At 39.7% G+C, this 23,431-nt stretch overlaps 1 protein-coding gene across 1 annotated transcript in view; it reads right to left on the bottom strand.

Annotated features, from left to right (window-relative positions):
- LOC122814067 (matrix metalloproteinase-17-like) overlaps window positions 1-23,431 on the bottom strand; it is a 180,938-nt gene that overhangs the window by 32,898 nt on the left and 124,609 nt on the right. Inside the window, exon 4 of the mRNA XM_044086676.1 lies at window positions 17,892-18,184. Coding sequence (XP_043942611.1) covers window positions 17,892-18,184 — 293 coding nt within the window. The remainder of the gene's footprint in view (window positions 1-17,891; window positions 18,185-23,431) is intronic.

Raw genomic sequence — 23,431 nt, 5'->3', positions numbered from 1 at the left:
CTCTTTGCAGAAAATTCAGTCTAATGACATCACAGAACTGTTGCCATGCTCTTCTCCCTTGAATGCCTTATGTCATGAGTATCCTGCTGTTATCTGTCGTTAATGACATCACAGAACTGTTGCCATGCTCTTCTCCATTGAATGCCTTTTGTCATGAGTATCCTGCTGTTATCTGGCATTAATGACATCACAGAACTGTTGCCATGCTCTTCTCCCTTGAATGCCTTTTGTCATGAGTATCCTGCTGTTATCTGGTGTTAATGACATCACAGAACTGTTGCCATGCTCCTCTCCTTTGAATGCCTTTTGTCATGAGTATCCTGCTGTTATCTGGCGTTAATGACATCACAGAACTGTTGCCATGCTCTTCTCCCTTGAATGCCTTTTGTCATGAGTATCCTGCTGTTATCTGGTGTTAATGACATCACAGAACTGTTGCCATGCTCTTCTCCCTTGAATGCCTTTTGTCATGAGTATCCTGCTGTTATCTGGCGTTAATGACATCACAGAACTGTTGCCATGCTCTTCTCCCTTGAATGCCTTTTGTCATGAGTATCCCGCTGTTATCTGGCGTTAATGACATCACAGAACTGTTGCCATGCTCCTCTCCTTTGAACACCGTTCATCATTAGTGTCCTGCTGTTACTGGTTTTAATGACATCACAGAGCTGTTCCCATGCCCCTCCCTCTTGAATGCCTTTTGTCATTAGTACCCTGCTGTTATCTGGCATGTTGATCCTTTTGTAATACTACGGGCCTCCATTCAGTAAAGGCTGCACCCACCCTTCACATCACAGTGATTCAGTTCAGCCTCCCAGTCTCCTGTGCTTATTACCAAACCTGGGTCTGCAGTGGTGTAGTCAGAAACTTTGGCTCTTCATCAGTGGGGTGTCAGCATGGTTTGTAAATTGTGGCATTAAGAGTCATGAATGTATGTTTCTAGAATTCCTTCCTTTTCTTTGAAATTATCTCACAATACTATTTTTCAAGTTGCTGTTGGCAGATCTAGTGAAGTTCAGAACTGAGGAATCCTTCTTTGTGGAAATGTTAATGACAGTATTTTTCAAGTTGCTGTTGGCGTAGTGACGTTCAGAACTGAGAAATCCTTCTTTGTGGAAATGTTAATGACAGTATTTTTTAAGTTGGTGTTGGCAGATGTAGTGACATTCAGAACTGAGGAAGCCTTCTTTATGGAAATGTTAATGACAGTATTTTTCAAGTTGCTGTTGGCAGATGTAGTGACGTTCAGAACTGAGGAAGCCTTCTTTGTGGAAATGTTAGTGACAGTATTTTTCAAGTTGCTGTTGGAGTAGTGATGTTCAGAACTGAGAAATCCTTCTTTGTGGAAATGTTAATGACAGTATTTTTAAAGTTGGTGTTGGCAGATGTAGTGACATTCAGAATTGAAGAAGCCTTCTTTATGGAAATGTTAATGACAGTATTTTTCAAGTTGCTGTTGGCAGCTGTAGTGACGTTCAGAACTGAGGAAGCCTTCTTTGTGGAAATGTTCATGCTTTTTTCTTCATGCCAAATTGTGTGTTTGTGGCAGGGTGGTATGGAATGTAACCCAAAATGGAAACTTGGAGAGTGCAGTCCTTGCCAGGAAACAGAAAGTATTGATTTGAAGTGGGGTATTTAAAGAGCCAGTAAACATACTGGAAGGCTGTTAGGACTGGTACTGTTTCCAGTCCTGCATAGCACTGATGTGGCCATATAATTAGGGAAGCTGAGACAGGAATAGTCCCCTCAGCTAATGAGCCCAAAAACTGGTGCAGTGAGTTTCCTACTGACCCCTGGTAACATGGCTATTATACCATGATCCCCCCAAAACGTGCACGCTGATTGGCCAGCGTGCCCGTTGTAAATCGAGTTATACTAATGGAAAAAGGTCCGGTCGCCCGGACTTTTTTCCATTAGTATAACTCGTTTTTTTTAAACACTGTCTCGCTATGTTAAATGGGTTTAACATAGCGAGACAGCTTTAAAATAAGCAACGGAGATCTCCGTTGCTTATTTTAAACTGTCTCGCTATGTTAAACCCATTTAACATAGCGGCAATGTTAAAAACGGAGAAAGCAAGATCTCCGTTGCTTTGTCTCGCTATGTTAAATGAGTTTAACATAGCGAGACAGTTTTAAAATAAGCAACGGAGATGTCCGTTGCTTATTTTAAACTGTCTCGCTATGTTAAACTCATTTAACATAGCGAGACATAAAAAGCAACGGAGATCTTGCTTTCTCCGTTTTTGCTCAACTCTGATGTACTGCGCAGCGCGCAGTACATCAGAACTACCGTGGATGCCAAGACATCTGCGGAAGGGCAGTAAACAGGCATTATACTATGCCATTATTTAAGAAAAGTAACAGTTTCTTTTCTTAAATAATGTCATGGTATAATAGCAATAACCCACTTCTGGGTGTGGGTAATGCTAAATTTACCCACGGTTGGCTTTGTTTGGTCCTCGGCCGCCCTTGGGACCAAACCACGCCAACCGTGGGTAAATTTAGCATTACCCACACCCAGGCATGGGTTATTGCTATATTATCAGTTTTCAGTATATAAGTGTACCAGTCCCTGTGGCTTAAGTGTGAAATGACAGGCATGTTGTACATTGGATAGAGGTAAGACACAGGCAATGTGAAAAAATGTAGAGATGATTCAGAAGGCAAAGACCAGGGAGCAACCATCACTAAAAATGTAATCATACAGTCCAATGTTCACTGGTTCATATGTTCATACCTTTGATGAACAAATTCAAGGCCTACTCTGTAGTGGGGATCGGAATAGCCCAGGACACATTTTTGGCACATGTCCCCATCTACTAATTCACTCCCTTCTTGAAGGTGTAGTTATTTGAGAGAGGAAGTTTATTCTGTAGGTGCAGGTGTCTTTGAGATATGAAGTTGCTTTGTTTCATATTATGGGATATTAATGATTCTTACTGATCACAGTCATTACAGGGCAACCAAGCCACAAGGCCATTTCTGCCTTGCCAATACCCACTCTTAGGCTTTGCCTGCTTTTCAAGAAGGCCAGGCCAGACATACCAGGTGTAAATTTATGAACACTCATCCAGTTTTCCAACTGTTTTTTAAAGGCAGACAGTGTCTCACACTGTTTAACTCAGAGAGGGAGTTTATTACAGAGAAGAGGAGTTAGAACTCTAGCCCTAGTATTAGTTGGACTGTTTGATTTATTGAGGTGCAAGAGTTATTGGACTAGTGTATCCCCTGTAGCCCTATATGCAAGACACATATTACCCCTAAGGAGTCTATATGAAACTGAGAATAGGACCAAAGCCTTCAGTCATTCCTGGTTGTTAAAGTTTTTTAACCCTTTAACCCCCTAATAATTTTAGTTATGAAACTCGGGAGATTATCCAATTGCTTGATATGGTTAGTAAGGTACATCCCAAATGGGGTCATTGCACTCAGTGATAGGTCTAATCAGTGCAGAGTACAAGGAGGTGAGGACTTCTTTACATCTGGAAGATGTACCTTTAGATATGAGTTGTGCAAGGTAAAAGGATTTCCTAACCACTGGTGCACCTTAAGAGAGATGTCCATCCATGTCTGTCACAACATTTTTTTTTTAAGTGGTGTGTATATGTGCTGTAAGTAGGAGCTAAGAGGTGCTTAACAAATGCTACAATGTTGCAGTTTTTGGCATTGAACTTGAGCCCATTTTTAGTAATCCAGCTACTGATAAGTACAATATGCTGTTGGAGTGCATGTATATCGAAGGGAGGACTTGATGACAACACCTCGCTTACCATCACCCACAAACTTTGTTAACCAGAAGCCCTCACTGGATAACTGGACATATATTAAGTAGAAGGTAAACAGCAAAGGAGCTAGAACTGATCTCTTTGGGACTCCACTGGTTATCTTCATGTTCTCAGAGGATGCCTCCCCCATCCCTCACATTGTGAGTCCTATTTCTAAGTCAATTGGCTGTCCACCTAACCACATACGAGTCAATTTTGGGATTATTCAGTTGGCTTATTATACTTGCATGTGGTATGACATTGAATGCCTTGGTGAGGCCAAGGTATGTTGTGTGAACAACTTATCCATTTTCAGGTCTGAGTAACACTCTTAAAGAAGTTTCCAAGATTCATTAGACAAGTTCTACCCCTGACAAAGCCAAACTCCTGGTGGAAGGGGGTCGAGTCTGATATGAGTTTTGATATCATAGGTCTGTAATGATATGTTCCATGGCTTTTCACACTAGACTTCTTAAACTGATGGTTCTATAATTCCCAGGGTCTGAGGAGGGGGGCCAACCTTGTGGAGTGGTCTAACAACAGCTGTGGGGGGTCACCCTTGTGGAGTGGTATTACAACTGTGGGGACTACCCTTGTGGATTGGTATTACAGCCATGGGGGACCACCCTTATGGAGTGGTATCACAACAGCTGTGGGGGGGGGCACCCTTATGGAGTGGTATCACAACAGCTGTGGGGGGTCACCCTTGTGGAGTGGTATTACAACAACTGTTGGGGACCACCCTTGTGGAGTAGTATTACAACTGTGGGGGACCACCCTTATGGAGTGGTATCACAACAGCTGTGGGAGGCCACCCTTGTGTAATGGTATTACAACAGTTGTGGGGGGGCACCTTTGCTGAGTGGTATTACAACAACCATGCACCACTCCAGTGGTACAAAGCCAGTTGATAGGCTCAGGTTGAAGATTTTGAAGACTGAGTCTGCTAATGCTTGCTTGGTGATGTTAATTAGGCAATATGGTACATTGTCAGGCCCCCTGAGCAAGTTATTCTTTGTTTTGGAGAGTATCTTCAGTACATCGATAATGTGATTCTCTTAGGGAAGGTAGATTTGGAAATGATGCCTTGGTGTTGAAGTTTGCACTCAATTTATTAGTCAGTATGTTAACAATATCCACTGTATCTGAATACTTGGTACCATTGTGAATAAACTCCAATCAATATTTTTCTGACACAACTAAAGACGGATTTGTGGTCGTTTCTGGCTTTTGTGGTGAGACTGAGTTTCTGGGATGTTTTGTTTCTCTTTTGCCCACTTTTAGCTTCTTAATTTGTCTGTTTTATATTCTCCTTAGTTTGAGGATCATTTTTCTGCTATATGGTTTTAGGAGTTTCTTGCTTTTATTGTGTTGTTTATTAATGTGAAAGGACCATCATGCAGGCTTGCTTTTAAACCTCCCCATTGGTTTGGATTTGGTGGAAACTGTCAACATGATACATTTGTCCATGTGTGAGTAGAACTTTTCTGCATAACTCTTAGCATTAATAATACTGTGGGTAATACCTCATCACAGAATTTTAGGAGGTCTGTATTTTTGAAGTTCTTGAATTCTGTGCTATTTGTTTGCAATAGTTTGGAGGTTTTCACAGAAGAGGTTACTAATTTGTTGTCTCACTTGACCAAAGAGGGGGATACCTTGGGGGTGGCACAAGGTCTTTTTCTATATTGTCAACTTTTAGCTGTTGTCCATCAAAAATATAAAATGCTGGCAGGGGTTTTGCCCAATCTAACTGGTCATGTGACAAAGGAGTGCAACATGGAAAACAAACAAAGACTAAAGCTATTGGCCACGTGCATTCAAGGAGTGTAGAGCAGAATATAAACAAAGGCTAAATATACTGCTCATGTGCATTCAAGGAGTGTAGAGCAGAATATAAACAAAGGCTAAAGATACTGCTCATGTGCATTCAAGGAGTGTAGAGTACAATATAAACAAAGGCTAAAGATACTGCTCATGTGCATTCAAGGAGTGTAGAGCAGAATATAAACAAAGGCTAAAGATACTGCTCATGTGCATTCAAGGAGTGTAGTGTAGAATATAAACAAAGGCTAAAGATACTGCTCATGTGCATTCAAGGAGTGTAGTGTAGAATATAAACAAAGGCTAAAGATACTGCTCATGTGCATTCAAGGAGTGTAGTGTAGAATAGAAACAAAGGCTAAAGATACTGCTCATGTGCATTCAAGGAGTGTAGTGTAGAATAGAAACAAAGGCTAAAGATACTGCTCATGTGCATTCAAGGAGTGTAGAGTAGAATATAAACAAAGGCTAAAGATACTGCTCATGTGCATTCAAGGAGTGTAGTGTAGAATATAAACAAAGGCTAAAGATACTGCTCATGTGCATTCAAGGAGTGTAGTGTAGAATATAAACAAAGGCTAAAGATACTGCTCATGTGCATTCAAGGAGTGTACTGTAGAATATAAACAAAGGCTAAAGATACTGCTCATGTGCATTCAAGGAGTGTAGTGTAGAATATAAACAAAGGCTAAAGATACTGCTCATGTGCATTCAAGGAGTGTAGTGTAGAATATAAACAAAGGCTAAAGATACTGCTCATTTGCATTCAAGGAGTGTAGTGTAGAATATAAACAAAGGCTAAAGATACTGCTCATGTGCATTCAAGGAGTGTAGAGTAGAATATAAACAAAGGCTAAAGATACTGCTCATGTGCATTCAAGGAGTGTAGAGTAGAATATAAACAAAGGCTAAAGATACTGCTCATGTGCATTCAAGGAGTGTAGTGTAGAATATAAACAAAGGCTAAAGATACTGCTCATGTGCATTCAAGGAGTGTAGTGTAGAATATAAACAAAGGCTAAAGATACTGCTCGTGTGCATTCAAGGAGTGTAGAGTAGAATATAAACAAAGGCTAAAGATACTGCTCGTGTGCATTCAAGGAGTGTAGTGTAGAATATAAACAAAGGCTAAAGATACTGCTCATGTGCATTCAAGGAGTGTAGTGTAGAATATAAACAAAGGCTAAAGATACTGCTCATGTGCATTCAAGGAGTGTAGAGTAGAATATAAACAAAGGCTAAAGATACTGCTCATGTGCATTCAAGGAGTGTAGAGTAGAATATAAACAAAGGCTAAAGATACTGCTCATGTGCATTCAAGGAGTGTAGTGTAGAATATAAACAAAGGCTAAAGATACTGCTCATGTGCATTCAAGGAGTGTAGAGTAGAATATAAACAAAGGCTAAAGATACTGCTCATGTGCATTCAAGGAGTGTAGTGTAGAATATAAACAAAGGCTAAAGATACTGCTCATGTGCATTCAAGGAGTGTAGTGTAGAATATAAACAAAGGCTAAAGATACTGTTCATGTGCATTCAAGGAGTGTAGAGTAGAATATAAACAAAGGCTAAAGATACTGCTCATGTGCATTCAAGGAGTGTAGAGTAGAATATAAACAAAGGCTAAAGATACTGCTCATGTGCATTCAAGGAGTGTAGTGTAGAATATAAACAAAGGCTAAAGATACTGCTCATGTGCATTCAAGGAGTGTAGTGTAGAATATAAACAAAGGCTAAAGATACTGCTCATGTGCATTCAAGGAGTGTAGTGTAGAATATAAACAAAGGCTAAAGATACTGCTCATGTGCATTCAAGGAGTGTAGTGTAGAATATAAACAAAGGCTAAAGATACTGCTCATGTGCATTCAAGGAGTGTAGTGTAGAATATAAACAAAGGCTAAAGATACTGCTCATGTGCATTCAAGGAGTGTAGAGTAGAATATAAACAAAGGCTAAAGATACTGCTCATGTGCATTCAAGGAGTGTAGAGTAGAATATAAACAAAGGCTAAAGATACTGCTCATGTGCATTCAAGGAGTGTAGTGTAGAATATAAACAAAGGCTAAAGATACTGTTCATGTGCATTCAAGGAGTGTAGTGTAGAATATAAACAAAGGCTAAAGATACTGCTCATGTGCATTCAAGGAGTGTAGTGTAGAATATAAACAAAGGCTAAAGATACTGCTCATGTGCATTCAAGGAGTGTAGAGTAGAATATAAACAAAGGCTAAAGATACTGCTCATGTGCATTCAAGGAGTGTAGTGTAGAATATAAACAAAGGCTAAAGATACTGCTCATGTGCATTCAAGGAGTGTAGAGTAGAATATAAACAAAGGCTAAAGATACTGCTCATGTGCATTCAAGGAGTGTAGAGTAGAATATAAACAAAGGCTAAAGATACTGCTCATGTGCATTCAAGGAGTGTAGCGCAGAATATAAACAAAGGCTAAAGATACTGCTCATGTGCATTCAAGGAGTGTAGCGTAGAATAGAAACAAAGGCTAAAGATACTGCTCATGTGCATTCAAGGAGTGTAGCATAGAATATAAACAAAGGCTAAAGATACTGCTCATGTGCATTCAAGGAGTGTAGTGTAGAATATAAACAAAGGCTAAAGATACTGCTCATGTGCATTCAAGGAGTGTAGTGTAGAATATAAACAAAGGCTAAAGATACTGCTCATGTGCATTCAAGGAGTGTAGTGTAGAATAGAAACAAAGGCTAAAGATACTGCTCATGTGCATTCAAGGAGTGTAGTGTAGAATAGAAACAAAGGCTAAAGATACTGCTCATGTGCATTCAAGGAGTGTAGTGTAGAATATAAACAAAGGCTAAAGATACTGCTCATGTGCATTCAAGGAGTGTAGAGTAGAATATAAACAAAGGCTAAAGATACTGCTCATGTGCATTCAAGGAGTGTAGAGTAGAATATAAACAAAGGCTAAAGATACTGCTCATGTGCATTCAAGGAGTGTAGAGTAGAATATAAACAAAGGCTAAAGATACTGCTCATGTGCATTCAAGGAGTGTAGAGTAGAATATAAACAAAGGCTAAAGATACTGCTCATGTGCATTCAAGGAGTGTAGAGCAGAATATAAACAAAGGCTAAAGATACTGTTCATGTGCATTCAAGGAGTGTAGTGTAGAATATAAACAAAGGCTAAAGATACTGCTCATGTGCATTCAAGGAGTGTAGTGTAGAATATAAACAAAGGCTAAAGATACTGCTCATGTGCATTCAAGGAGTGTAGTGTAGAATAGAAACAAAGGCTAAAGATACTGCTCATGTGCATTCAAGGAGTGTAGAGTAGAATATAAACAAAGGCTAAAGATACTGCTCATGTGCATTCAAGGAGTGTAGAGTAGAATATAAACAAAGGCTAAAGATACTGCTCATGTGCATTCAAGGAGTGTAGTGTAGAATATAAACAAAGGCCAAAGATACTGCTCATGTGCATTCAAGGAGTGTAGAGTAGAATATAAACAAAGGCTAAAGATACTGCTCATGTGCATTCAAGGAGTGTAGAGTAGAATATAAACAAAGGCTAAAGATACTGCTCATGTGCATTCAAGGAGTGTAGAGTAGAATATAAACAAAGGCTAAAGATACTGCTCATGTGCATTCAAGGAGTGTAGTGTAGAATATAAACAAAGGCTAAAGATACTGCTCATGTGCATTCAAGGAGTGTAGAGTAGAATATAAACAAAGGCTAAAGATACTGCTCATGTGCATTCAAGGAGTGTAGTGTAGAATATAAACAAAGGCCAAAGATACTGCTCATGTGCATTCAAGGAGTGTAGTGTAGAATATAAACAAAGGCTAAAGATACTGCTCATGTGCATTCAAGGAGTGTAGAGTAGAATATAAACAAAGGCTAAAGATACTGCTCATGTGCATTCAAGGAGTGTAGAGTAGAATATAAACAAAGGCTAAAGATACTGCTCATGTGCATTCAAGGAGTGTAGAGTAGAATAGAAACAAAGGCTAAAGATACTGCTCATGTGCATTCAAGGAGTGTAGTGTAGAATAGAAACAAAGGCTAAAGATACTGCTCATGTGCATTCAAGGAGTGTAGTGTAGAATATAAACAAAGGCTAAAGATACTGCTCGTGTGCATTCAAGGAGTGTAGTGTAGAATATAAACAAAGGCTAAAGATACTGCTCATGTGCATTCAAGGAGTGTAGTGTAGAATATAAACAAAGGCTAAAGATACTGTTCATGTGCATTCAAGGAGTGTAGTGTAGAATATAAACAAAGGCTAAAGATACTGTTCATGTGCATTCAAGGAGTGTAGAGTAGAATATAAACAAAGGCTAAAGATACTGCTCATGTGCATTCAAGGAGTGTAGTGTAGAATATAAACAAAGGCTAAAGATACTGCTCATGTGCATTCAAGGAGTGTAGTGTAGAATATAAACAAAGGCTAAAGATACTGCTCATGTGCATTCAAGGAGTGTAGTGTAGAATATAAACAAAGGCTAAAGATACTGCTCATGTGCATTCAAGGAGTGTAGTGTAGAATATAAACAAAGGCTAAAGATACTGCTCATGTGCATTCAAGGAGTGTAGTGTAGAATAGAAACAAAGGCTAAAGATACTGCTCATGTGCATTCAAGGAGTGTAGTGTAGAATATAAACAAAGGCTAAAGATACTGCTCATGTGCATTCAAGGAGTGTAGTGTAGAATATAAACAAAGGCTAAAGATACTGCTCATGTGCATTCAAGGAGTGTAGTGTAGAATATAAACAAAGGCTAAAGATACTGCTCATGTGCATTCAAGGAGTGTACTGTAGAATATAAACAAAGGCTAAAGATACTGCTCATGTGCATTCAAGGAGTGTAGTGTAGAATATAAACAAAGGCTAAAGATACTGCTCATGTGCATTCAAGGAGTGTAGTGTAGAATATAAACAAAGGCTAAAGATACTGTTCATGTGCATTCAAGGAGTGTAGTGTAGAATATAAACAAAGGCTAAAGATACTGCTCATGTGCATTCAAGGAGTGTAGAGTAGAATATAAACAAAGGCTAAAGATACTGCTCATGTGCATTCAAGGATTGTAGTGTAGAATATAAACAAAGGCTAAAGATACTGCTCATGTGCATTCAAGGAGTGTAGTGTAGAATATAAACAAAGGCTAAAGATACTGCTCATGTGCATTCAAGGAGTGCAGTGTAGAATATAAACAAAGGCTAAAGATACTGCTCATGTGCATTCAAGGAGTGTAGTGTAGAATATAAACAAAGGCTAAAGATACTGCTCATGTGCATTCAAGGAGTGTAGTGTAGAATATAAACAAAGGCTAAAGATACTGCTCATGTGCATTCAAGGAGTGTAGAGCAGAATATAAACAAAGGCTAAAGATACTGCTCATGTGCATTCAAGGAGTGTAGTGTAGAATATAAACAAAGGCTAAAGATACTGCTCATGTGCATTCAAGGAGTGTAGTGTAGAATATAAACAAAGGCTAAAGATACTGCTCATGTGCATTCAAGGAGTGTAGTGTAGAATATAAACAAAGGCTAAAGATACTGCTCATGTGCATTCAAGGAGTGTAGAGTAGAATATAAACAAAGGCTAAAGATACTGCTCATGTGCATTCAAGGAGTGTAGAGTAGAATATAAACAAAGGCTAAAGATACTGCTCATGTGCATTCAAGGAGTGTAGAGTAGAATATAAACAAAGGCTAAAGATACTGCTCATGTGCATTCAAGGAGTGTAGAGTAGAATATAAACAAAGGCTAAAGATACTGCTCATGTGCATTCAAGGAGTGTAGTGTAGAATATAAACAAAGGCTAAAGATACTGCTCATGTGCATTCAAGGAGTGTAGTGTAGAATATAAACAAAGGCTAAAGATACTGCTCATGTGCATTCAAGGAGTGTAGAGTAGAATATAAACAAAGGCTAAAGATACTGCTCATGTGCATTCAAGGAGTGTAGTGTAGAATATAAACAAAGGCTAAAGATACTGCTCATGTGCATTCAAGGAGTGTAGTGTAGAATATAAACAAAGGCTAAAGATACTGCTCATGTGCATTCAAGGAGTGTAGAGTAGAATATAAACAAAGGCTAAAGATACTGCTCATGTGCATTCAAGGAGTGTAGTGTAGAATAGAAACAAAGGCTAAAGATACTGCTCATGTGCATTCAAGGAGTGTAGTGTAGAATGTAAACAAAGGCTAAAGATACTGCTCATGTGCATTCAAGGACTGCAGTAAAATGTACAAACAAAAGCTAAAGGCACTGAGCTTTTTTTATACAAAGACACAAGCACAGATATGCATTCACCATATAGTCAGATATCAGAAGAGAGATGGATGCAAAAAGGAGGAACACTGATGAGGGAGGAGGACATGTAGAAGTCTAAAGTGTAATAAAAGGAAAGGCTTTTTCTACAGAGGGGCTGTGGGCCTGGAACCACCTGCTAGAGAAAGTGATGGAATGTAGTGGGAGCACATAGTTATTTGAAATGCACATTAATCATGTCCTGTAACATTGTCAAAAGCCTTTGATGCCTGGTGCACTAGTAAATCCGAGGTGCTGAATCTCAAAGTAAGGGGTAATTATCTCACAACTTCCTACTGAAATGTTATCGCTCACAATGCTGTAATGCTGAAAAAAGAAGACCAGAAATACAGGAGAAGAGAGAATATGGAACTTGCTATTTTTTTGTGGGGAGGCAACACATACATGCACCCCTGAATGTGTACACACACACACACACACACACACACACACACACACACATATATATACATATAGGTCTACTTCACATAACCGAATGCTCAAATGTTCGAAATTCATATGGTCGAGACCATATGATCGAACATCTGAATGTTCAAAAATGTGAACTAGACCCATAAAAATAAAAAAAAAAACATTAAACTGTGTATAGCAGGGGGGCTTTGCTCCCCTGCACCCCCCACACCCCTTACTTAAATATACCAACTCCGAGATCGCATTACAGCGAGAACAAGGGAAATCTTCCTGTCCGCACTGTATGTGATTTCCCGTTCAGAATGTCGGTATTTCAAAACTTTGAACATATGGTCTGCAATCATATGGGTTTCGAAGTTTTGAATTTTGGCATTCTGAAGGGGACATAGATAGATATATAGATAGATAGATAGATAGATAGATAGATAGATAGATAGATAGATAAAACCAGCATACTTTGGAGGAAGGGAATATTCCGAGAAATGTCTGTCTCTCACTTGGTAGATGCAAGTTTGGATTTTTGGCATTCGGTCTCCACATTATGGGACTCGGCATCATGATTAATGACCTTTCAAATGGTTACCTTCACTTATTCCAAAGGCTGCTAAATCTCAGGCTAAGGTAGTAATCTCTTACAACTTCCTACTGAAATCTCATCATTTGCAATGCCAAATGCTAGAACACAGAAAAAAAGAAGGAAAATACAGGAAAAGAGAGAGAATATTGAGCATTGCTCTTCCCCTTTAAACTTGCTTTTTTTAGGGTGGGTCAAGCCCAGCATTGTCACCTCACAGCAAGAGGTTTTCCATTTCAATTCCTGGCTGGGGTGCCTTCTGTGCAGAGTCTGCATGTCCTCCCTGCAGTCACATGGGTTTCCTCTGGGTGCTCTAATTTTCTCTCACATTCCAAAGACATGCAGTGGATTGGACACTCTAAATTGGCCGTAGGTGCATGTGTGTGTGTGTGTGTGTGTGTGTGTGTGTGTGTGTGTGTGTGTGTGTGTGAGTGGTACTGATAAACTACCACGGCAGGTCTAACCACCTGGCAGTGTAAACCTTGGCTCCAAATAATTGTCACAGTGGAAGTGACGCCCCGACCCCATGTGCAAAATTTGAAAAGGGGTTGAGAATATATATATATATATATATATATATATATATATATATATATATATATATAAATATGGAGAATATTCTGAGAAATGGTCGTCTCGGACTTGGTATATGTAACTCTGGATTTTCAGCAATTCAGTCTGTTCATTATGGTATTCGGCATCATGACTTCCTACCATTTAAATTCTTACCTTCACTTACTTCAAAGGTTATTAAATCTCAAGATAAAGGGATGCTAGATCTCAAGGTAGTATCCAGTTACCTCTATGCACAAGGATGAACAACCTCACAGTTAGTATATTTAGAGTTGCAGGGGTTCTGGAGGACTACGGGATTGTGTTCTGCAAAAAGCGTATTGATGTTTCATGTTTATTGTTTCGCTTGGTCATTCATAGACTGTAAGCCTTTGTTACAAAAATACAAAACAAAAAATTATAAAAAACTACAAATTTAAAATACAGTTAAATATAAGCATGCATACTGCAATGTACCTACAGATATATCAGACGATTTTTTTTAAAAAATACACTAAGTTATAAAGAAATTAACTTAAATAATGATTTAGAAAGCATTTCCCTCATAAAACTAGTAGATTTCTGATATCTCCCATTAGAATCCATAAGATGAACAATACACAAGAGTACTTATGTATTCCAATAGGAGATCTCGGAAATCTACTAGATTACATAAATTGAACAATACACAATAGTACTATCCACCAGGATATACAGGAAAGAATGTCATAGGTACCACCTCCTGCATAGGAGTAGCATACACACCCCGACACATTTTCACGAATGTAGTGAAGGGGCAAACATTACGGGTATCTAGGCTTACAACTGAAGATGCAGTTTTTGACTCTGAGTTACATGTATTGGAACAGAGGTTTGTGGAGAGGGGATATACAGACCCCATAACCCGAAGGATAATATCTGATGCAGTAGGATTAAGATGCAATGTTGGGAGACCTTACTACTCAGATGAAGGAACAAAGGTCGGAAGTAAAAGTAAGCATAGAAGGACAAACAAACATGTACGAGTACCTGTTGAATTTTCGAGTGATGTGAAGGAAGTGACAGATACCATTAGGAAATATTGGCCTATTCTAACTCAAGATCCTGACATAGGACCAATTGTAGGTGACAGGCCTTACTTTTCCTATAGAAACAAAAAGTCACTCAAACAATTTTTATGTTATCCGAGGAACAGAAGGGAGATAGGAATACAGGATGGTAAGAAAGGTACTGTTCCATGTCATAATTGCAATCAATGTAAATGCATTGATACAAGCAATAAGTTTGTACACCCTGACCTTAAAATTGAGTTTGAGTTCAATGTCAAAGCGGGCTGTAACAGGACAAATATTGTTTATCTGGCTATATGCAATTTATGTTCTTCTTTTTATGTTGGCAAAACCAACAGGAAGTTTAGGTATAGGATCAGGGAGCATTTGTTAAAAATCAGAAATTCAGATAGTACTAATGCAATAGCGAAACATGTAAATAAAACTGATATTACACACACTTTCAGATTTATGGCAATTGAAATGGTCTACGAAAATGAGCGAGGAGGGGAGATTGTGAATTTAACAGAAACTACATAGTAGATGGATAGTGAGGTTGAGAGCAGACAAAGGTTGGGGTTTGAATGATAGGGTACCCCTTAAACCCCTGTTAAAATCTAGACCCTGAGCAAGAAAGTGTTAAGTTTTGTATATATGATGCATTTAAAGGAAGTATGTTCTATTCTATATACATTTTTTATACACATTTTTCTTTTTCTTTTTGTATATATATATATATATATATATATATATATATATATATACATATATATATATATATATATATATACACATATGTTTTACACATATGCTTTTATATGCATGTTTTTTATGTACTGGCATAAATGTATTTTTATATTGCTGATTTTTATATTATTATTGTTAGCCTTTGAGAATGGACAGGCTGTAAGAACGTCTGTTACATAAGTATGGTAGTATTAGGGAGTTGTCTTATTTATTGAGTATACCCTTTTAAGAAAATGAGAGGGAAACTGTTGTAGTGCACTAGGATTGGTTGTTTTGAATTAACTTAGCAATATAAGCACAGTTGTGTTGTGTCACTTCTAGGTCTGATGAAGTCACGTGTCTACATCACGAAAGCGCTTACCCATAAATCTGCTCCAGTTTTTACTTTTATAGACATTCAGTGTTATTTTCTTAGGCCTTGAGAGATCCTGTGGATGTTTTTGTGGGAACAATAGTATTCATGTATTCCAATGGGAGATCTCGGAAATCTACTAGATTACATAAACTGAACAATAATCCAAAGCACTTGAGAAAACAACTAACTGACTTATTTCATCTGATATATTTTGGTGGAACACATCATAAAGAAATCTACCAAGATACATTGAATTCCAAAAATAAATCTACCTACATACATTAAAATCCTATTTTTTGAAGTTTTCTTGAGCCAGTCCATAGTTTATAATGATTGGTGCTATATAATATAATGCAGGTGTTTTTTTGTAAAACCTTCTTAAGAAAACCAGAGTACACAATTATATTTTAATCCAACAATGATAATAAAGACACTTATCCGAAGACTTTTCTTGTTTGACAGATTAAAAAAAAAAATGAGAAAATTGAAACTGGTACATAGTGATTTATTGAGATGTGTGTAGCTAAAACTTTTTTATCTGTATTATATAAAGTACACTACATCAGCGTATGCAGGCTAGCATCAATTTGGATCCCATTTAGTTTTAGTAGTAAAACGGAAACTGATTTACTGAGACTACCGGCATTTTTACAGCTGTGTGTGTGTGTGTGTGTGTGTGTGTGTGTGTGTGTGTGTGTGTGTGTGTGTGTGCGTGTGTGTGTGCGTGTGTGTGTGTGTGTGTGTGTGTGTGTGTGTGTGTGTGTGTGTGTGTGTGTGTGTATACAAGACTGCACACAGTGGGGTAAGAACATTTGCCTTTTTTTCCCACTGTTGTGTGATCTTGCATGCCCTAATTTGTGATGAATACAATAAACAAGTGCTAATCTTTGCTGTAACAATACACATACTATATCAATATGTTGATGAAAATTCAAATGACTGTCATTTAGAACACTAGCGTATATAATAACCCTGACCATTCCAATGACGTGACCACCTTTGCTTTCAATATAATGCTTTGTGAGTGGAAAAAAAAAGTCAATGTGCTAATAATGTTAAACTATATTCCATTATCACAAGTCCATCTTTTTATCTTAAAGTCAAATTGCAAAACGTGGGCTTTTTTTCCTGTGCCATTCATAGAGCTTAGCAAAATATAATTTCTATACGCAATCATTTTAGAAGGCAGTGTAACGTTTTGTTAAATTATTATTAACTATAGTAAACAGCAAAAGACTCTAAAGAGTTTTGTGGAATGTTACACTGTTTACAGTATGTAAGGAAAAGTGTCAAATGCATTAGCACTCCATTGGCATAGAGGGAGAGGGTTAAAGCCCCAGCTGTCACCCAAAGCGTCTGGGTTCAGTTAGTAGTTTCAGCACTGCGGGAGCTAGTAAGAGAGAGAGGATGACCAAGTCACGGCCTGCTCTCCTCTTTTTCCTTGGGGGGCTGGGGAGTCCATGTCCAGAGTGCAAGGTCTGGGTGGAATCCGCAGTGGGTACCAGAGATCACCAGAGGAGCTTTTATTCCAGTTGGTAGAGTTGATTTGAGGACATCTTTTTGCAAACAAGGGAGCACATTCATTGTAGATATCCTTTGCACATTAGCCCTTGGAGACACAGAAGGCATACATAGTGGTAATACAAGGAAATACAACAGAAATGTTCAATCCCCATGTGAGGATTAGGCAGCATTCCTAGCACATTACCATCTTGCTCCTAGGGGTAATGAATTAGTCAGTAGAGTGGCTGAGGGGAGGTTCAGTGGTCAGAGAAAGACTAATAAATCACATTTTACTGAATTAAAAATCACTGAAAAATTCATTAAGAAATCAGTTCACTGAAAACTCATTTTTTGGACTCAGAATTCATAGAAAACTGTAGAAGTTGCACAATGGAGAACTTGAACTAAGTGAAAATGTATGTAGATATTTATCTGGCTGATTGCCAAACAGGTGATTTATTCTTATCTCATAATTCATGCCAGACTGAACAGAACTCCATCTGAATGTCCACAAAGTATAGCTAAAATAGAAATGCCTGTTTATCAGTGCCAAGGATACTGTGGTATCCACAGCAGAAAAGTTGTGCAACTGCATGGACAGCTTTGAAATGACTAAGTGGCACCCTAGACAATAAGCAGACAATATTATATGCATGCACTTACTGGGAGAAGAATGTTCGTTCTGATGCTTTCCCAGTGTTGTGACCTATAAGTGAATATTATGGCTGTATTTAAAATTAAAGCAGGAATGTGACAGTCCCTAGTCCCTTGAAGGACTGAAGAAAACGGAAGTACCTGGTGAATGTGTATTGTAACTCCATGTTTCGTCATCATCAAAGTGTGCATCTCCAGCAGCTGCATAGTCTCCTGGGAAAAAGGCGTGTGCCAGGGTACCACCAGGCCCATCAAAGGGGTACCCATCGTCATGATATGAACGGCTGAAATCTATCATGATGTCAGCATCAACAGTGTTTCCTTCATGGAAGGTAAGCTGTGTTGCATCTCCCCAGACTTTTAGGGCATAATACATTAATGTACGTAGGTTGTTCGAATCCAGGTGGGTATTGTTCTTGGGAAAAGTACGGACCCTATAAAGAAAAAAGAAAAAACAAAATTACAGCACAGTATAGACTGACTGATGTGTGTTCTGCTTCCTTGTTCCTCCTGATTATAGTAGCACCTGTGCTATGGTAACGCCTATAGGATGCACCTGTGGTATGCTACTGCCTATAAAATGCAACTCTGATATGGTACTGCCAATAGGATGCACCTGTGCTGTGGTACTGCCAATAGGATGCGCCTGTGCTATGGTACCGTCTATAGGATGTGCCTGTGCTATGGTACTGCCTTTAGGATGCACCTGTGTTATGGTACTGCCTATAGGATGCACCTGTGATATGATACTGCCTATAGGATGCACCTGTAATATGATACTGCCTATAGGATGCACCTGTGCTATGGTACTGCCTATAGGATACACCTGTGCTATGGTACTCCCTATAGGATGCACTTGTGCTATGGTACCGCCTATAGGATGTGTCTGTGCTATGGTACCACCTATAAAATATGCATGTGCTATTGTACCACCTATAAGATGCAGTTGTGCTATGGTACTGCCTGTAGCATGCACCTGTGCTATGGTACTGCCTATAGGATGCACCTGTGCTATGGTACCACCTATAGGATGCACCTGTGATACGGTACTGTCTATAAGATGCAGCTGTGATATGATACTGCTTATAGGATATGCCTGTGCTATGGTACCGCCTATAGGATACACCTGTGCTATGGTGCCACCTATGGGATGCACCTGTGCTATGGTACTGCCTATAAGATGCACCTTCGCTATGGTACTGCCTATAGGTTCATAGGTTAGTACTAGAATAAGTGCCCTTGTGGGCCATTTTAAGCCTAGGCAATTACCCCATATGAGAATCGAACCCTGCACCTTGTGTCTGTAAGGTAAACACCTTATTATGCCAACCACCCACCCCCAGATGCTCCTGTGATATGGTACTACCTATAGGATGCACCTGTGATATGGTACTACCTATAGGATGCATCTGTACTATGGTACCCCCTATAGGATGCACCTGTGCTATGGTATTGCTTATAGGAAGCACCTGTGATATGGCACTGCCTATAGGATATGCCTGTGCTATGGTACCACCTATAGGATGCATCTGTGATATGGTACTGCATATAGGATGCTCCTGTACTATGGTGCTGCCTATAGGATGCACCTGTGCTATGGTACTGCCTATAGGATGCACCTGTGCTATGGTACTGTCTATAGGATGCACCTGTGCTATAGTACTGCCTATAGGATGCACCTGTGCTATGGTAATGCCTATAGGATACACCTGTGCTATGGTACTGCCTATAGGATGCACCTGTGCTATGGTACTGCCTATAGGATGCACCTGTGCTATGGTACTGTCTATAGGATGCACCTGTGCTATAGTACTGCCTATGGGATGCACCTGTGCTATGGTAATGCCTATAGGATACACCTGTGCTATGGTACTTCCTATAGGATGCACTTGTGCTATGGTACCACCTATAGGATGTGCCTGTGCTATGGTACTGCCTATAGGATACACCTTTGCTATGGTGCCACCTATAGGATGCACCTGTGATATCGTACTGTCTATAGGATGCACCTGTGATATGGTACTGCCTAGAGGATGCACCTCTGCTATGGTACTGCTTATAGGATGCACCTGTGATATGGTACTGCATATAGGATGAACCTGTGATATGGTCTGCTGATAGGATGTGCCTGTGCTATGGTACCACCTATAGGATACACCTGTGCATTAGTACTGCCTATAGGATACACCTGTGCTATGGTACTGCCTATAGGATGCACCTGTGATATGGTACTGTCTTATAGGATACACCTGTGCTATGGTACCACCTATAGGATGCACCTGTGATATGGTACTGCCTATAGGATGCTCCTTTACTATGGTACTGCCAATAGGATCCACCTGTGCTATGGTACTGCCTATAGCATGCACCTGTGCTATAGTGCTGCCTATAGGATGCACCTGTGCTATGGTACTGCCTATAGGATGTACCTGTGATATCGTACTGCATATAGGATGCACCTGTGCTATGGTACTGCCTATAAGATACAGCTGTGCTATGGTACTGCCTATAGGATGCACCTGTCTATGGTATGCCTATAGGATGCTCCTGCGATATGGTACTACCTATAGGATGCACATGTGATATGGTACTACATATAGGATGCATCTGTGCTATGGTACCACTTATAGGATACATCTGTGCTATGGTACTGCCTATAGGATACACCTGTGCTATGGTACTGCCTGTAGGATACACCCGTGCTATGGTACTGCCTATAGGATGCCCCTGTTACATGGTACTGCCAATAGAATGCACCTGTACTATGGTACTGCCTATAGGATACACCTGTTCTATGGTACTGCCTGTAGGATACACCCATGCTATGGTACTGCCTATAGGATGCACCTGTTATATGGTACTGCCTATACGATGCGTCTGTGCTATGGTACCACCTATAGGATACACCTGTGCTATGGTACCGCCTATAGGATACACCTGTGCTATGTTACTGCCTATAGGATGCACCTTTGATATGGTACTGACTATAAGATACGCCTGTGCTATGGTACAGCCTATAGGATGCACTAGTGATATGGTACTGCCTATAGGATGGTGCCTCCCTTCTTATCTTAGTACAGGTAGAAGTGTGCAGTGTCCTCTCATCCGTACTCTTAGAACCTTTCCCATTCTAATTTATTTCACCATCTGCAGTGTCTGCCTCTCACTGGGTGCCATAGCCTGTAATTCTTTCATTTGTAATACATCCCAACCCAACACCTTCAATGTCTACAGAGCACTGAGGTATATACTGCCATGCAACACCCCCCTTATATCTCTCTTCTAGTCAGTCTTTTCCTGCATACCTCCACCATCCCAAGGCCTTCAGTGCTTGTAGCACACTGGGATACGTACTTCCATGAAATACCTCACCTTTATATCTCTTCTTCTAGCTTATCCCCAACAATGTCTGTAGCTCATTGGGTGGTCTCTACAGTAAAATCCTTCTCTGTGTAACCCCTCCCATCCCAAGGCTTGCAGTCATACTGCCTTGCAATAACATCACTTTACAAACCCTACCCTGTACTGCAGCCAGTGGTATTCACATGTTTCTCCTTTAACATTTTATGTTAATAGTCCCTGTTATAATTACTTCCCAGTTTCAGCTCCTACACCAAGTACACCTCTCTTGGGTTTTATCCTGCCTGTAATGTCTCTCATTATAATCCCACCACTTTTACCATGGTGTGCATGGCAGGGGCTTGACATTAATGGCACTGTTCTTTAATAACTCCCCTTTATAACCCACCATGCCATGATTAGCATTGTAACAAGCTTGAAGTTAAAGGCACTTCTAAAAGGGAGCTGTTAACCCCTTCCCTATGGTGTGATAAGCAGTGGCTTCTAGTGCCACGAGTCAGCAGTGTTTACAGGCCTTGGGATGGTAGAGATTCTGCCATGAACTATCTCTTCTTCACACCCCATACTTTGCCATAGTCAGCAGTGAATGCAGTTTAGTGGTGGAAGTACTTCCCCTGAAGTATCCGCCCTTCATAACCCCCTCCTACACCATGTCATTGGTCAGCAGTGCTTGCACTTTGCTGGGTGAAAAGTGCAGATTGATATTTGCCCCTCATAACCCCAGCTGTGACATGGTAAGCAATGACCAGTAACTTGCTTTTCCACTCAGTGCCTAGGCAGACATCCTTCTGCAGTAGTATGTTATCATGGGAAGAATGATGCACAAAGTGGAACCACGTCAAGAAAGAATATTGCCCATTAATAGGGTGCTACTTTGGTTATGAGATGGAGTGCATTCTACTGCATTCTGAAAATATACTGGCATTTATAAATACTGGCATACAAATACATTTGCTATTTTCATTTTGTTTTTAAACTGAAGAGTAGCCCTTTGGATAAACTTTGAATGTGAAATTTTGCCTGTAGATGTTGAGCTTGCATGCCTGTAAATGGTGCTGAAGCTTTACTTTAGCAGCAGTCACATGTTCACAGAAGGACAGGTAGACTCAGGGCTCATGATTTGGTATTCTTAAATGAGGGCAGGGCAGTGAAGGGTGACTGGTACATAACTGTTATAATGTAGTTTCAGACATAGATTATTGATGCATAATTTTATTTAAAATGCACTTTCTCTCTGCAATTCACACATCTGGTTATTTTACACAAACTTTGTGTTTCACCATTGCAGTACATACAGTAACAATGAACAACCAATTCATTCATTTTTGATGCCTGCTTTATCCTTTACAGTCTTGGAGGACACAAGGCCTGTCCTACTACTCAATAGGTATAAGGCAGGGATGGGATGCCATTCTGTCAGAAGACTCACCTGCATTCTTACATGACTCACTCACTCACTCACTCACTCACTCACTCACTCACTCACTCACTCACTCACTCACTCACATCATATCTTTGGGATGTTAGATGAAACCATGGCACCTGGTAAAATATACTCAGATAGAGGAATGACATGCAGACTTCTCACAGAGGGTACCACAGCCAGGAACTGAACCAGCGAGCACAGTGCCATGGATCAGCAGTCTATCTGCTGCAGCACTGTGTCCACTTCAATAGAACTCTCAAAGACCATGTAAATGTTAAAGTTCTTTATTTATTATATTTCTTTGTTGATTCAATACTCAAATATGTTGTTATATAGTCTTTATCTTCTCTATATGCCTACATTGTATTGCTACGGAATTCTGTTATTCTCTATCCCAGTTAATAAAAACAAATAACATGACCAACTAGCTAGATACATCAACAAAACGTCACTATGGTGTTTTCTTCTTCTCACAAAAGCAGTAAAGCAGAAGTGACTAGAGTTGGGAGAATATGAAGAGTGTCTAAACACTGTTCTAGTTGAAGAAGGCCAAAAGGGATATAGCTTGCAGGAATAATGTTCTTGTTCTGATTAGAGGAAAGGTGGACCGGAAAGAAACCAGAGCATGGTGTGCATGTGGTAAAAAGGTGGGTACCACAGCATGGTGTGCATGTGGTAGAAAGGTGGGCACCAGGGCATGGTGTGTGTTAAAAAGGTGGGTGCCACAGCATGGAGTGCATGTGGTAGAAATGTGGGTACCAGAGCATGGTGTGCATGTGTTAAAAAGGTGGGTACCAGGGCATGGTGTGCATGTGTTAAAAAGGTGGGTACCAGGGCATGGTGTGCATGTGTTAAAAAGGTGGGTACCAGAGCATGGTGTGCATGTGTTAAAAAG

This window comes from Protopterus annectens, chromosome 10.part0 (assembly GCF_019279795.1).
Source record: "Protopterus annectens isolate FY-2018-M chromosome 10.part0, PAN1.0, whole genome shotgun sequence".
Taxonomy (NCBI): domain Eukaryota; kingdom Metazoa; phylum Chordata; order Ceratodontiformes; family Protopteridae; genus Protopterus; species Protopterus annectens.
This window is presented reverse-complemented; position numbering and strand designations above follow the sequence as displayed.